This window comes from Enoplosus armatus, chromosome 4, assembly GCF_043641665.1.
Source record: "Enoplosus armatus isolate fEnoArm2 chromosome 4, fEnoArm2.hap1, whole genome shotgun sequence".
Taxonomy (NCBI): domain Eukaryota; kingdom Metazoa; phylum Chordata; class Actinopteri; order Centrarchiformes; family Enoplosidae; genus Enoplosus; species Enoplosus armatus.
In genome coordinates this window covers 13,200,646-13,216,744 of record NC_092183.1, presented here as the reverse complement: position 1 = coordinate 13,216,744, position 16,099 = coordinate 13,200,646, and the positions used below count along the sequence as shown (strand labels likewise).

General features: G+C 39.0%; 1 protein-coding gene across 1 annotated transcript in view; it reads left to right on the top strand.

The window, feature by feature from the left end:
* Positions 1 to 16,099, top strand: part of vps13a (vacuolar protein sorting 13 homolog A) — a 36,320-nt gene that overhangs the window by 18,804 nt on the left and 1,417 nt on the right. Inside the window, exons 47-75 of the mRNA XM_070904794.1 lie at positions 51 to 154; positions 273 to 585; positions 1,160 to 1,296; positions 1,489 to 1,783; positions 2,234 to 2,338; positions 2,528 to 2,674; positions 3,250 to 3,381; positions 3,581 to 3,714; positions 4,458 to 4,526; positions 6,302 to 6,434; positions 7,111 to 7,168; positions 7,558 to 7,729; positions 8,395 to 8,548; positions 8,718 to 8,864; positions 9,056 to 9,137; positions 9,236 to 9,305; positions 9,434 to 9,548; positions 9,969 to 10,082; positions 10,309 to 10,454; positions 10,577 to 10,658; positions 10,847 to 10,960; positions 11,196 to 11,271; positions 11,498 to 11,661; positions 11,815 to 11,860; positions 11,980 to 12,103; positions 12,493 to 12,607; positions 15,321 to 15,406; positions 15,736 to 15,859; positions 15,949 to 16,023. Of these exons, the coding sequence (XP_070760895.1) occupies positions 51 to 154; positions 273 to 585; positions 1,160 to 1,296; positions 1,489 to 1,783; positions 2,234 to 2,338; positions 2,528 to 2,674; positions 3,250 to 3,381; positions 3,581 to 3,714; positions 4,458 to 4,526; positions 6,302 to 6,434; positions 7,111 to 7,168; positions 7,558 to 7,729; positions 8,395 to 8,548; positions 8,718 to 8,864; positions 9,056 to 9,137; positions 9,236 to 9,305; positions 9,434 to 9,548; positions 9,969 to 10,082; positions 10,309 to 10,454; positions 10,577 to 10,658; positions 10,847 to 10,960; positions 11,196 to 11,271; positions 11,498 to 11,661; positions 11,815 to 11,860; positions 11,980 to 12,103; positions 12,493 to 12,607; positions 15,321 to 15,406; positions 15,736 to 15,859; positions 15,949 to 16,023 (3,633 nt within the window). The remainder of the gene's footprint in view (positions 1 to 50; positions 155 to 272; positions 586 to 1,159; positions 1,297 to 1,488; positions 1,784 to 2,233; positions 2,339 to 2,527; positions 2,675 to 3,249; positions 3,382 to 3,580; positions 3,715 to 4,457; positions 4,527 to 6,301; positions 6,435 to 7,110; positions 7,169 to 7,557; positions 7,730 to 8,394; positions 8,549 to 8,717; positions 8,865 to 9,055; positions 9,138 to 9,235; positions 9,306 to 9,433; positions 9,549 to 9,968; positions 10,083 to 10,308; positions 10,455 to 10,576; positions 10,659 to 10,846; positions 10,961 to 11,195; positions 11,272 to 11,497; positions 11,662 to 11,814; positions 11,861 to 11,979; positions 12,104 to 12,492; positions 12,608 to 15,320; positions 15,407 to 15,735; positions 15,860 to 15,948; positions 16,024 to 16,099) is intronic.

The following is a 16,099-nucleotide window of genomic DNA, read 5'->3' as shown; positions in this document are numbered from 1 at the left end:
GGAAATACAAGAAATCAAGTTTTAATTATTTTTTCTCTCCTTTTATGCAGATCATCAATCATTTCTCAATCCCATTCAAAGTTTTTGAAGGATCAACATGTCTGGGTACAGCTCTCCCTACTGAGGAGTTCTGTGTACCTCTGGACTCATATAGGTGAGGGCACACACATAAACAAGCCTGCACATCTACACTCACATCTTCATACAGTCTCCCTTTCTCTCTGTCTCTCTTAATCACACTCTCTGTCCCTACTCTCTGCTGCCTCCCTCAGGTCTGAGCTGAGCCTTCAGCCTATAACAGAGGATGACGCTGACAATCAGGATGAGCAGTTTGAGTGCTCAGAGGGCTTCAGTTACGAAGATGTCAGCAACCAGCAGCCCGAGACACGCCTCCAGCAGACCTGCCGTCGCCGTGGAGATCAGGGTGGTGTGCTGATGGTGAACATTGTGCCAGTAAAAGATGCTGTGACATTCAAACACACTGGAGGTGTTGGGGAGAACTTTGATGTGCCCTTTGTGCTTCACCTGTGGCCTTCCATCCTGCTACGCAACCTGCTGCCTTATCCCATCTCCTACAAGCTAAAGGTAGGATGTGCCTGGTAATCACTACTCGAGAAATAACCAAATTAATTTCACAGCTGCCATGTTAGCTAATTGTTTATCTTCTAGATTATATTTGGAACACCACAGCTTGTGAATGCATTGCTTTTTATTAGATATCTGTCAGATCATGGATGTTTAAGCATCAATGAATGCACAAACAAGGAAATTCTAAAAAACAGTCTCTGCTTCCAGCTGCGTTGCTGCCTAGAAACATCTAAAAATGTATGTAAAGTATGCTATGCTTTGGGAAATGGTCAGTAATAATGTGTAAACACCTTGAAGGTAAGATGTGCAAATTCACCGTCATGGTCCTTGTAATACAAAGGGTGAAACATGATTACATATGATTAATATAAGTACAGTATTACTCATAGATTTGTCAGCATACCATCGTGTATTACAAGCTCTAAAATTAAATGAGGGAATTACTTTTTTTTAAACTTTTTTTTTTACAGAATTTGTCAGAATTAATGCTGTGCTTTTTTGGCAAGCCAATGAATTTGCTAAACTCTGATACTCCAGAGTGAATCTCTGAAGTCTGCCTTCTGCTCAACAGAACAGTGGAGTCTCTGCCCCTGAGGCCACTCTGAACCCAGGCCACTCTGCCCAGCTTCACAATGCAGTCATCAACCAATCGAGTCTCGATCTCTGCCTACTGGACTACTTGGCTCAGGACTGGTCTTCTGAGTACAGGTTTGACTTTATCATTCTGTTTATAGGACAGATGTAGTTTATAGTGCCCAGATGATATGTTTGTAAGCCTACAACACAGGAAGAGATATATATATTAATCACTGTCTTCATTATATAAAGGGCAAATATAAAATAACTTGCCTTCTGCAATAACATTTCTCATCCAAATAAACAAATTATCCTGTCATACAGTCTCCAGAGTGACCAGGAAGAGATCACCTTCACCGTGTTCCAGTCTCTAAGAGAGGTTGATGAAGACGATGGTGAAGGGTTGGAGAGGAAGAGGGCTGAGTTGGATATAGCAGTGCATGTTAAATATGACCAGGGACAAACAGTGGTTGCTATCCACTCACCATATTGGATGGTGAACAAGACAGGCAGGTTGCTGCAGTACAAGGCTGATGATATCCACCGTAAACACCCCCTGGACTATGACATGCCGCTGCTCTTCTCCTTCAAGCCCCGTTACTTCCTGAAGAACAATAAGGTAAGAGGGTTTTAAAGTTAATTGAAAGACAAGAGTTTCATATTTTTTCTCGCATGTATTAGGGCACTAGCATTCTTTCTATTTGAAATATCTCAGTTTTTATGTAAGGACCATTAATCTGCAATTACTTGTATTATACAGCTTTAAGTGCATGTTTTGCTCTCATGGTTAATTAGTCGCTTACTAAAAACATTTTATTTATGTATTTATTGCCTTTTTATTGGTGAAGTTTTGAATTTGAATTGAATCACTATTATTAAACTAATAGTTTAGTCAGGAACAACCCTTTGTGTGATACTGTAGCTTTGAGGCCAATTTGAAGTCATTGTTTCTTTGCTTGTCCTCTGAAACATTGAGGTTTGCACAGAATTCGATAGGCATTTCCAAAGATCCATATCCATAACCTTGCTGTCATTTCTTAGTGTGATTGTCATTCTTTTCACCTCTCAGGTCCGTCTCATGATCTCAGACAGTGAACTCTCTGATGATTTCTCCCTGGACACAGTTGGTAGCCATGGAGATGTCAAATGTAAAGGCAGATACAAAGATTACCTGGTAAGATTTTGCCACAGAGGCAGATATTCAAAATTCATTTAAACTTACTGTCACATACGCTTTATTTAAGGAGACAGATGTATTGGATGGAATTTTTAATGATTTTTATATGTAAGTGAGGCAGGTTTTGTTATTGAGAAAGTATATAATCGTCATTCGTGTATTTGTGTGACATCTGTCGGATCTCAGGTTGGTGTGAAGATCGATGCGAGCAGTTTCAGTCTGACCCGCATCGTGAGCTTCGTGCCGTTTTACATGCTGGTCAACAGAACCAAGCACAGCGTCTTCATATGTGAAGAGGGGCAGGAAAACTGGACCGAGGCTCAGCCAGAACAGGTCAGAGCCAGACATTATTGTTTGCATCTGTTTTCCCTTGCACATGGATTTGTCGAATGCTGCTGTTTTTACAACCAGTGAATTATACTCTACTTAAATTCTGTATACATTCATTATCACGGCAGCAACAAATAAATACCATGCAGTAGATTTACCCGACAGTTGGACATATAGTTATTAGTCATATAGTTTTGACTCTCTCTAATGTCAAGTTCAATTATATCATGTATTATTAATTAAACATTTCAATTCTTTTGGACTTGTCTGCATCAGGAAGATATGTCACTGATTATAGATGTACAGTAGATAGATGATGTACAGGATTTTGAGGATATTGGGTATTCACGGCTTTAAAATTCTGAAATTATTTAAATGTGATTAAAGTAGAATCTGATTTTTATGCTGCCAAGATTTGCCAGAATTAGCAATATAAGTCCTTTGGTTGGAAAATAACATCCTCTCTAACCATTTGGGGGTTGGGTTTTTCAAATACTGACTTATTTGCTGTGTAACATTTTCAGATGACGTCCTTACTGTACAGTGTTATTGAAGGTTTTGTTTTACTCCACATTTAGTCAGCCATTCCCTTCTGGCCTGAGAACGACACCAAGCGGCTAAAGATCAAAGTAGACGGTTGTTTATTGCCTCCTCGGACTATTGACTTCACACGACCAGAAAACTGCCTATTGCTGCATCTGGACAACTCCGTAAGTAGACACACACACACACACACACACACACACATACACACACACACACACACACACAAAGATAAGTGTTGTCCCTTCATGTTAAGTAATTTAATGCAACATGTATTGGATAAAGACCTTGTTTACATCTCTGGTAGCTGATGTTGAGGTATGTCTAGTCCAAATAAAATGTTACTGTAAAACATCTTTTCTGCAGGTGGGTGGGATCATTGTAGATGTGAACCTGTCAGAGCACTCGGCCACGATCAGATTCTCTGAGTACCACGATGGCGCGGCCCCTTTCCTCATGATCAACCACACAAAAGACCAGATGCTGCAGTTCCATCAGAGGTGAGGGAACTGAAGCACAGTTAGAAGGAAACAAATAGACCATTTAAAACAATGCAGGATAGAAGTTAGGTATTAAACATGATGGGGGTGAAGCATGTCACCATTGTTCATCATGTCAGACAGGTAACACAGAGATCTGGGTTGTTAAACTACCACAAAAAGGGAACATTAAAGTTTGGTTAACATATTGAGACACAGGAGAGAGGAAGGACTAACTAACTGGTATTGGTTATCCAGATTGGTTATCTTCAGTTCTGTTAAAGTTTTAATTGAAAACATTTCCTTCTGCTGTTTTTCATAATATTGCAGTGCTTCTTTGGTTAAAGTGTGGTCTGTGAATGTGCTTTCAAAGTGATCCAAGTGTCATTTGAATAATGTTGTGGATGTGCCACACTCGCCTTAATATGAAGACATGTACAAGTCTCTCAAAAATCAAAGTAGGATGTTTTGCCAGTGGTGCCATGCTTATTCATTCAGCTTCTTATTTTATTTTCATTCTAGGTTTTCTGTTTTTTTCTATCTCAGCTTTTCACTTTGTAAACAGAAAGTTTTAATTTTATCAACAAAGTAAGATTTCTTCACGCACAGCATTCCCATTTGCATTCCATTGATATGTACATTGCATATTTGTCGAATGACAATACTCTTTTCTCTTATTGCAGGAGCCTTAAAATGTTAATGATAACTAACGGTGTTTGTTTTTGCTGATAGCAATTTATGTTTGTGTGTTGTGGGTCATGCAGCGCCCGGACAGAAACCACGTGGGTGGCTGACGAGCTGCTCGACCTCTCCTTCTCAGAGGAGGAGGACAGGTAGAAAAAAATAAAAAGGGGAAACTCTTCTGACACACTCTGAACTCGAGAATTAAGAATGGGAGGGGAGAATAAGAGTAAAGGTACAAAAGGAATCTGAAAGTGCTGCACTGAGTTGTATATTGCTGTTGCTCTTACTGTAGGTGCCAAATGATTTATACATGTTGAGAAAAGAAAACCAAGAAGTTGAGTTGCCAGATTTTTATATGATCTATACATGAAAATGTAGAGAGTTACAACAATTTACATCAATGTGGGATCGTAGTCTTCAGCCCTCACTGAGTGTGTAGGTGCAGGCTAAACACACTTCCAATAAAGGTTGAAGACAGCTGTTAGCCTCTGAGGTATTGGACAACAAAAAACAAAATTACATGCTGTAAGGTCACCAAAACCTACGGTGTTGTAAAAATTACAGTAAAAAGAGTACAATAACCTGAAACGTGGTTTCACAAATTAACTTAACTGTCAGTTTGGTTAGATTCTCCTTAGGAACATTAATCCCCCCCATAGGAAGTACAGCGCAATAATGTATCTAGTGAACATATACATAAAGTCCACAAGAGTAAAAGTGAAAAGATTAAAATACAAAACAGAAAATGAACAGTTACTAAGGATATTGTATGGGCAACACATCAGCCTCAGAGAGCTAGTTTAATGGCTAGTTTATGCAAAATGAGGGAGGGAGCCGAGGATGACATCAGGTGTAAGAAATAAGTATAGCATGAAAACATTTGCAAAAATCAAATGGTGCATCACGTAAATATGAATTGGTGTAACATTAAAAGGCTCATGTCACAGTAACTTCAGTGTGACGGCGCACTTGAGTGCAGAGTGTGATCAGATCAAGAGTGCCGGTAAAGATAAGTAGAAGACGACTGCATCAGCTCTGATTCTGGTTTGTCTGTGTAATCTGCTCCTCATGCTTACCAATGAGAAATAAATACTGTGTAGGCCTTATCAGAAACTATATCACATGGCATTACTGTGTTGTAGTCATTGTACTTTTTAGATTTCTTGTAAATATTTTATACTGTACATTTCAAACATTAAAACTATGACATCCAGTTTGTCACACTATTTCCTAAATTATTTATTTATAAAGGACCTAATGTATTAGCCACCTATCTTTTTTCATTGATCTGCTGATTTACACTGATCTAAAATGTATCAGGACGATTGGGGTGGAGTAAAAGGAGCAGGTTAGACATCTAAACCCATTTACTCATTTATTACTATGTTCTTTTGATCTCTTGTGTGTTAAAGTGTTAAATCATCTTTACTTGTAGAAATACTAGTTTTGAATGCTGCTGACTGGATGGGATTCTGCCAGTGGAATCAAACCTCCTGCTTCTTCCAGTAGTTCTGTTGCGTCGACTCGTATTCTCTTGTTTTTCATCTCCATCTGTAGATCATGGCTTATTTCATTCTCTTGTGTCTGCTTTGTCTCGTCCAGGAGAGGTATAAGGGACCTTTCGGTGTTTGGCTGTCAAATGCTGTCATATTTCTGTCTGTTCATGTAAATTGTTTGTGTATTCTGTCAGACAGGTACTTTGGATTGGATGGTTGTCATGGCAGTAGATTCTTGGTGGCTGGGCTCCGTTATATTGTCCTCTGTTTTACTGTTACTCTGTACCGCCGTCTGTCATTATTTGCTTCCTGTCATCTCAAAACAGTGGAATATTATTTCACTATATTATTTGATTTTTAGTAGTTATAAGAAATGTTACTAATACATATTGCATGTGTGTGTCTGGGTGGGTTTCATGTGTGTGCAGCTCTCAGAAGGAGGCGGAGAAGGAAGAGCTGCAGGCTGGGAAAGCTGTGCACTACACCTGGACTGAACCCACGGGGTCCAGAGAGCTTTGCTGGAAGTGTGGTACTTACAGCGGGAAGCTGAAGAGTGAGGAGGTACTGCACTGCACTGTACCTGAGACACGATAATGTTTGAGGTTGAGGAATAACACAGTATTTATCAATTTATTAGTTTACTCAACAGACACCTGAACTTCTCACCTTGTCAAAAGTAAAGGTGCTCCTGAATTTGCCTTTCCAGCTAATAGCAAGAATCAGATTTCTGCATTAAAGCAATATTAAATCAAAATTTGTTACCTTACACAGAGACCTTGTAGAAATCACATTCACATATTTACATAGGTGCTCTTCATGAATCAAGCCCTAAAGTAAACAAACAAAGAACTCTGTGTTTTAACTAAAGCCTGTGATAGTAAAAAGCTCATGTAGTAAATACAGTCCTAATATCTACCTGAATGGCTCTGTGCTAATATTTATCATTACTGATTTAATTCACTGTGTTGCATCTTATCTGTACCAAATAAAGAGTAAAGTGTAGTTTTACATATTTTTAGGTGAGACCAGTATTATAGACTAAATGCCCAACCATATATGTTGTGTGACAATGTGTACTTACATTTTTCTGCCTCTTATAAGATTGAATAATAGTCTTTTGCATATAATATTTATGTCAACACAGTTTAACCTTTGGTGTATTTTAGATGTGGACACCATTGTTAGATGAGATGCTGTGATGTTTGTTTAAACTTCATGTCTGCTCTTGCATCTTTAGGACCTGCGCGAGGACATGAACAATGAGGGAAAACTGTTTGTGATCTCCTTTTATGAAGGTAAAGTACAAGGAGCTTGACATGAAGACCGCTTGAATGCATTCTGTGATTTTGCCTCACACAGTCTTATATTCACTTTAAATGATCTTCAACAATTGCCAGTTTATTGTCAGGGCATGAACGTTGCCATGTACTAAGAACACAGTTGCTAGAACAGTTTAAAAAACAAATAGACAATGAGGTGGCGTATTGATCACAGGATTCAGGCCTAAGCTCCTGTTCATCCTTGATGAATTAAATAATGAATTCCTATCAGGTTTAGGGACACAGTTCTGTAACTGATCCTGACCTCCGATCTCTCTGAAGGGGGAAAGGGATAACAAGAATTTTCCTGTGGGGATAAATAAAGTGTTAAATCAGTATGGTTTGGGTTTATTGTTGATCCAAAGGCCTCCAGCGCGTTGTGCTGTTCACTGAGGAGCTACGTATCTACAAGCTGCTCTGTGAGAGCGAGAAGGCGCAGCTGGCTGAACAGGAAATCATCTTGTCGCTACAGAACATGGGCGTGTCTCTGATCAACAACAGCAGCAGCCAGGAGGTCTCCTTTATTGGGATCACAAGGTAGATAACCAACAACATACACAGGCGTACATACAATAATAAGCACAAAACCTAAGCCCAGGGCACGTGTTCATGTTACGACCATGGCTCACTGCCAATTCAACATATCAAAATGTGTATGTCTTATTGCATAGATGCATAGAGTGATGTTGTGCTATTGTGTGTGTTGTCATGACTGAAAACATCCAGCCTCAGAACTTACAGGCTCAAGTGAAATTACATTTTTAAACAAACAAGTTTTGATTGAAATCATAGACACATCAATGATCTTTTTTGTGTTTTGTTCCATATAAACTTGCTGGATGATCCTTTGTCCTTTTACAACCTAGATGCAGTTATTTTGCCGCTGAATGTGTTGTCTCTCTTGTGCCCAGGCAAAACATACAATATGCAGGTGTAACAAAATTAGAATTCATAACATTCACTCAAGGTCAGATATATTGAAGATCCACTTATATCAGAAGAGGGTGCTGCTGTGATAAATGTTTGTTACTGTGGAATAACATATTAACAACAGAACGTTTCACCTGTAAATCATGTGATCTTGCAAACGTAACACTGCAGTAAGATGTATTTGCATGATGTCTGGTGACTCCTGGTTAATCCAGCAGCTATATACCACATCATGATTTTACACTCTCTTTTTTTCCCGTTTCTTGTCATAGCTCTGATGTGGTGTGGGAAATAAAGCCTAAGAAGAAGAGTCGGTGGAAGACAATGAGCACCAAAGAAGCCGAGATGCTGGAGAACAGCTTCAAAGAGTACATTGAATCTGGACCCGTGGACAACGCCATCGTCGACCTGGAAAACAGCTACCAGGTTAGAGACTAAACACTGTATATTCAGCTTTCCTGATCTGAACTAGTGACAAGTGACCGATAAAATCAGAAAATGGTACAAATGAAAGCTTCAGGTGGTTAATAGATAATGAAAATAATAATTAGTTGCAGGCCTATTTGTTTAGTTGTGTGGTATGATTGTCTTCCAGGTGTCCTTTACTCCCAATGGCATGGATATGCGGATGCTGCAGCCGTGTGATGCTCCTCTGAGGAGGCACTTCCTGCCTGGGGTGAAGGTGGAGTACAGTGTCTCACCACGACAGAGAGCCTACCGTGTCCAAATCCACCGCATTCAGGTGAAAAGAAGTCAAAAATAAACAAATAATCTTCCTTTTAGAGGCAAAAATGAATCTTCAGTTCCTCTAAGATGCAATATATCCATTACAGTAGTACAACCTTCTTCAGCATGTGTTCATTAATGCATCTTGAGTCCTTAGTTGCTTTTTTATATTCACTAGCTTTAAGTATACATCCTTTCCTCCTACAGATCCAGAATCAGCTGCCAGGAGCCATCTTCCCTTACGTTTTTTACCCTGTAAAACTGCCAAAATCTATCACCATGGACTCAGGTCTGTTAATCCACCTTGTATGTCCTGTTTAATTTTGCATTATGTGCTGCTTATATGCAATGTTTCAGTCTGTAATATGATTTTTCTTTTTCTTACAGAACCCAAACCTCTAACTGATATCAGCATTGTTACCAGAGCAGCAGGGCACTCTGATATCTCTCGCATCAAGTAATTGTTTTCCTTGGATTCTTCTCTCACTTTACTGTCACTTCTTCTAGTTTCTCCCACATGCTGTATTTTTGCTCTGTTTTCCATCTGCTTATTGATGGTGATGGGGGATTCTCTGTGTACATCAGGTACTTCAAGGTGTTGATTCAAGAGATGGATCTGAAGCTCGACCTGGGTTTCCTGTATGCCATCCTGGACATGTTCACACCTGAGAATGCCAGCATCATGAGCTCAGATCAGGAGGTCAGATACTACACATTTAGCATACCCTGTGTTTTGTTCAGAGCCTGTGATCAGAATCAGAATCAGAATCAGAAATACTTTATTGATCCCCGGGGGGAAATTGTACAGTACCGGTGCTCCCATTCAAGAGTAGAAAAGTAGCATAATTTAGAACTAAAAGTATGTACAAAATATAAAAATAAGAAATAGAAAATAAAAAATATACACATTTACAGTATTTAAGTGAAATGAGGTTAAAAAAAATATATACAATAACAATGTATATGTATGTATGTGTTGCACTGAAGTGTATGACTATATATGTATTGATACATTAATACCATCTTTATCGACTTAAAGAGTCACTTAGATCCCTCTTTACGTTTCTGTAACTTTTTAAATTCACATTGCTGTGTATTTGTGCTTGTCTCATTCCTCTAGGTGGAACTGTTTGAGAAGGACATAGAGTACATAAAGACAGAACTAAACCACGTCTCTGCTGCTGACACCTCTCCTATCAGCCTCTATGAGTACTTCCACATTTCCCCCATCAAGGTTTGTACAGTTTGTGTGTATGTATTGTAATGCTATAATTATGAAATTATTAACAAATATTAAGCAGCAAATGTCTTAATTGTCTTCATCTTTGCAACAACACCAACACCAAGTGATTTAAAAAAGAAAGTAAAACTAAAATCTATTCACACGGCTACATCGCACATTTCTGTTGTGAGTTGACGACCAGAAACAGCCATGCTTAGCCACGTTTTTGTTTTTGCAGCTGCACCTGAGTTTCTCTCTGAGCACGGGAGGAGAGGACGGCCTGAAGGAGAAGAGAGATACAGAACTCATTCCTGTCCAGTCCCTCAACCTGCTGCTGAAGAGCATCGGCGCCACACTCACTGATGTGCAGGACGTTGTCTTCAAGTACGGACGCATGTGAAGGACTAAATAGACACATAAATAAACACATAAATCCACACACAGCAGCACAGTATTTATTGTTGTGTGATTTGTTGCTACTTGACTGATTATGTAATTTATTTCAGGCTGGCCTTCTTTGAGTTGACCTTCCAGTTTTGTACCACCCAGCAGCTACAATGGGAGGTCATCAGACATTATTCCAAGCAGGTAACACACATGTTCACACGACAAAGCCATAGTAACTGAGCAACTGCAGACGTGGCTAGTGGAGTATTTTTCATGTGTCATTCATTTATGTACCCCTCAAGGCATTAAGTATAAACAACATTGTGCTGAATGACGACGAGAGGCTGGCTATGGGTCAGCTTACCAGTTTCTATGTATGCATCTTTCAGGCTATTAAACAGATGTATGTCCTGGTGCTGGGCCTGGATGTACTCGGAAATCCTTTTGGACTGATCAGAGGACTGTCTGAGGGAGTGGAGGCCTTCTTCTATGAGCCTTATCAGGTAGGAATGTTGTATGAGTACTGATGAGTGCTAAAATAACGTATCAATGTTGTAGCAGTTTAGTGCTCATTATTTAGGGTCAACATTTACATGATACACAATATTTGAATATATTCAACTCCAGAGATTGTGAACAAATATTAGTAATTAAACCCCATTGAATATTTAAGATGTGTAATGTGGGAAAATATGTTCATGTCTTCCTTATGTTTAACTGTTATATGTGGTTTTCCAGGGAGCAATCCAGGGGCCTGAGGAGTTTGTTGAAGGAATGGCTCTTGGGGTGAAGGCTCTGGTGGGAGGAGCTGTCGGTAAGCACGGGGCTCATATAGAAATTATATCTGTAAAGAGGTATCTTACCCCTTTAGGAGAAAAGATACATAAACACTTTATTCTTCCTTTTGTTGGGTTTTATTTTAGCTTTAACTGTAATTAAATGCGCTTTTATAAATTAAAGTTTCTCCCACAAAAGACTTAAAGAATAAATAGACATATTAAAGAATGTTGTAACTGTAAACACTCATGTCTGCCTTTCAGGCGGTATCGCAGGTGCGGCCTCCAGGATCACAGGGGCCATGGCAAAGGGTGTTGCTGCCATAACGATGGACGAGGAATACCAGCAGAAGAGGCGAGAGACTATGAACAAACAACCCAGTGGCCTGAGAGAGGGGCTGACCAGGGGTGGAAAGGGATTAGTGTCTGTACGTACTCACACTTCGATTAAATCAGTCAATCATTTAATGAGAATAATAATGCAAATTTGCACCAGGGCTAAAAGAGGGTCTGCCACCAGGAATTCTGCCATAATAAATGAATTGCTGCTCCTTGGTAATAATGTTGTTTTTTCTTTTCAGGGTTTTGTCAGTGGGATCACAGGGATTGTTACCAAACCTATTAAAGGTTTGTTGAATTTGACCTTTTTACAGATTTTAGTGATAACATTTAGCACATTAAAATAATATAATACTATATACTGTATAATTGTGTGTCCAACTTTGTGATGATGTGTTATTTTGCAGGAGCCCAGAAGGAGGGTGCAGCAGGCTTTTTTAAAGGTGTTGGGAAAGGTCTTGTTGGTGCAGTAGCCAGACCTACAGGAGGCATTATTGACATGGCCAGCAGTACTTTCCAAGGGATCAAGAGGTATGTTCATTTCTGTGTGAATGTATTCCCATGGATGAGCTACAGTGTGTTTACAACACCAGTATATATACAGATAGGTGGTGTATGTGTTTGAAAGTGTATGCACAATCAATGTCTGGCCTCTACAGTTTTAGAACATACAATTAATGTTTAACACCAAAAGAACATACAAAAACATTGTATAATATATTAAATGCATAGTATAAGTAAGAAGAGAATTATTTGTGGCAGTGTGCACCAACAAAAAACATGTACATGTGAATGTTTGCCACAGCCACACTGTGTGTTTGTGTTTATGCAGAGTATACCCCTGTTTTGTGTGTGCGAGCAGTTATAAGGTAACAATTAAAGTGTGTCTCGAAGTGCTTTTACATGTCTGATGTTTTTAGGGCAGCAGAGACTTCACAAGATATCGAATCTCTGCGCCCTCCTCGCTTCATCCATGAGGACGGTGTGATACGACCATATAAGCAGAGGGAGGGCATCGGCAGTCAGATGCTCCAGGTAGGACAAAAATCTCTTCATCATCAACTCTCCATAGTCAGATCTGGGCAAATAACAGTTGGTTAATATTCTTCATTTAACTGAGATAAGGAACACTCTATTCAACATTTACTTTAATGCAGTTGAATATTGTCCTTTTTTTGACTTTACAGATGCATCCGTCATGTAGTCTAAACAATTTGCCCAGGTTTGCTAGTGAGGTTGTGTGTTCATTTGTATGCCAGCGTACATGCACACAGACATTAATTTCTTACAGGAAAACCATTTTTAAACCATCCTCCCCTCAGTTTACTTTGCTTTAATTATCTTTAAACGCTTTACTTATTTTAGCAATCGTATTGGCCTTTCCTTTTTATAGATCATTAGAAAGCAATTCAGCTCAATTCTCAGTGATTTATTCACCTCTTGGTGAAAAAATGTTGTGTATTTTACTACTGCAGAGCTTATGTGCAGTGTGCCTAGCTCACTTTTTTTCTCCTCCATATTAATATGATTGGTTTAGTTCGTTGTGATGTGTTCCATTGATTTTGTTTGGTAAATTATGCTCCACCTGGATGCAAGTGTTGTCCTCGAGGATTTAGCTGAACTAATCCTAGCAGCCATTTGGCTAAACATGTTGTTGATGAGCACATTAACCTGAATGTGGCTCAGAGCCGTTGTGTCAGTAGCATGGGTTTCTCAAAGTTGTAGATTTTAGTGTAGCTTCCAAGTGTTTCAGTTCTGAGCTTTCAACTGTGAGTCCCTTTTTTTTGTGCTGACATTATCCAGCAGTCGGGCTGGATGGAGTGGGTTGAAGTTTGCGCTTACGAGTCTCAGGTCAGAGCTACACTATTTAAATGATAGTATTTAGATAGTAAAGATAACGTGTAGGATTTCCCTTACAAGTTACAGACGGGTGACAAATTAAAGTGAGGTGTTGGGCCACAGTGAGCGTCCTGAACAGCTTCAGTGCTTCTTTGTAAATCTCTGAAATCTACTGGAGGGATGAACACCATTCTTCCAAAAGATATTCCCTCATGTGGTGTTTTAACGATGGTGGTGGAGAACCAAAATCGTCCCAGGTGTTCAGTTCAGGTTGAGATCTGGTGACTGCATCATTTTCATTCTCATGAAACCATTCAGTGACCTCTCATTCAGGTTTTTCCTTTTAATGTGTCACCCGTCTATATCACCAGCTTTAGACCTAGGCGAGGTTCATGTGTATATTGATGCATTAGTGACTTTTGTTAGATTATTCTCCTTGTGCTAAATTAGGACTAATCACAAGAATAATAGAAGTACAAATCACAGTGGGCGCCACATTTCATGCGTGTGTTTTCTGCTTCTGTTGTAGTTGGTTAAATAGGCTGAATTTAATTGACTTAATATTTGGGCGGGAAACTCTTGAGAGCAAAGCAGATGGACAGAAGCAAAAATAAAATTTACAACAGAATAAAAGACATCTTTAGTTCCACCGGTGCTCTTCACATAAGATAATTCAAAGATTAGGGTGTTGGGCTTCATCCCTTTTACAGGCATTTACATTTTTACAATGCATTGGAGTGTTTCCACGAGCTTGTAACACTTTGGTATAGTTTGTTACATGGAGTAATTCCAGATCAGATATATCATATTTGCTTATTGTTTGCAAATGTCATGTAAAACCTAAAAACCTATATATGTATAACAGCTAGCAGTGCGTTTAGAGATTTGAAGTTGTAGTAACTTTGAGGAAAATAAAAGAACGATCACTGGCTGATATAGTCATATGAGATGAAAATAAACATTTATTTATTATATTTGTTTTACTTGACTTAAAAAACAAACCATCTCTGAGCTCACTCCACACACCTCGGTTGATCCAGACAGTACGGTAGCTCTCTGGGTAGAAACCAGTTCTTTTAGTTGTCTCTGCTCTGACCTTGACTCTTCTCTCTTGTCATGTCCACAGAGGAGGTTGGCCTACAGTGAATGGCGTAGAGCTGGCTCAGAGGATGAGGGTGATGGGGAAACAGCTAGAAGCTAGAAGTGACAGCTGTAGTGTAACGTTGGTGCTCTGTCTGTAGTCTGTCTGTCAGTTAGAAGTTCTCTTTTAGAAGATTTAAACCAACCAAAGAAAAACCAAAGAAAGGCATTTGAATAATTTGAGAAATGTGTGTGTTGTGTGTTTTATATTTTCAGCTAGATGTGTCTTTGTCTTTCATTATTTAACTCCATCACTTCTTCTTTTTCTTTTTCTTCATCATTTTCTCACAAGCCCCAAAATAAACCTCTCTTCTCATTGTTTAGATATTCATTAATTGTCAAAGAAAATCCTCATAATCATAGAGAATCTATGTCTAATAAGTGTCTATTTTCTTTAATAATGTTGTTGTTCATTCACTGCCACTATTCACTGCCCTCTTGTCCTCAATAAAATCTTCACATTTTAAACTTCTACCTGCCATCGTCTTTGTGTCATCCCATCTTTTCCTCACCACCCCACAACATTCTCCAGTTTCATTAGAGTAAAGCTTTGTGCAGATATTCATTCATTCTGTTCGCAGTGGACCATGGAAGCTTATGCTTATTTACAGTAGGCCGTTGTTTGAAACGTGTTTGAACTCACTTGTATATAAATTGTTATGGAATGTAGACGTCTTGACATTCATACTTTAGTTTAATCCAGAGACTGAGTTGTTTTTTAGTCTCGCTGTTTGTTTAAATATTCACTCACTTTCTTTCTCTCCTTCAGAAAATTGAGAACGGACGTTTTGCCAAGTACAGATACTTTGCTCATGCCAAGGTCAATGAGTCTGACTTCCTCATGATCACCAAGAGGTGAGTGTGTTTGGCATCTGATTGAGTAAGAAAACAGCCTTTCTGCTTTCCCATATTCCAGATAGAGTTGTGTTGGAGATGAGCATTACATCTTGTTTTCCTATCATGTTAACAGACACCGGTGAATATTTGAAATCATTACATCCCAGATCATCTTTACTGTATGTTTTTAATCAGATGCAAAGCTTACTGCTCAAATCAGTAAGCTACAGTATCCACACCAGTAATGAACTGTGTGCATTTAACCTCTCTGAACAGTATTGTTTCCTCAGAGATAAGAAAGATTTGTTGTTGTTTTTTTAACTTTTCTTATGTGGTTTCTTTTCCAGGGGAATCTTTTTTGTGACCAAAGGCACATTTGGCCAGCTGACATGTGAATGGCAGTATCTGTTTGAAGAGTTCACCAAGGATCCAATGATTGTAGAGAACCGCCGACTTCGCATTGAGGCCAAGGTACAAAAGCTAACTCTTACAATTGAAATCCGAAATCAACAATTATTTAGCAGATTATTGCACTGAATGCCTTGTCTTGTGTACTGCAGGAGAGAGTAAAGTCCGTCTTTCATGCCAAGGAGTTTGGGAAGATCATAAACTTCAAAACCCCTGAGATAGCCAAAGTAAGTTGACAATTTGGACTACAAGATGCTGCTATTTATACGTTTTATATATACATTTTTATTGTTAATTTGTAGA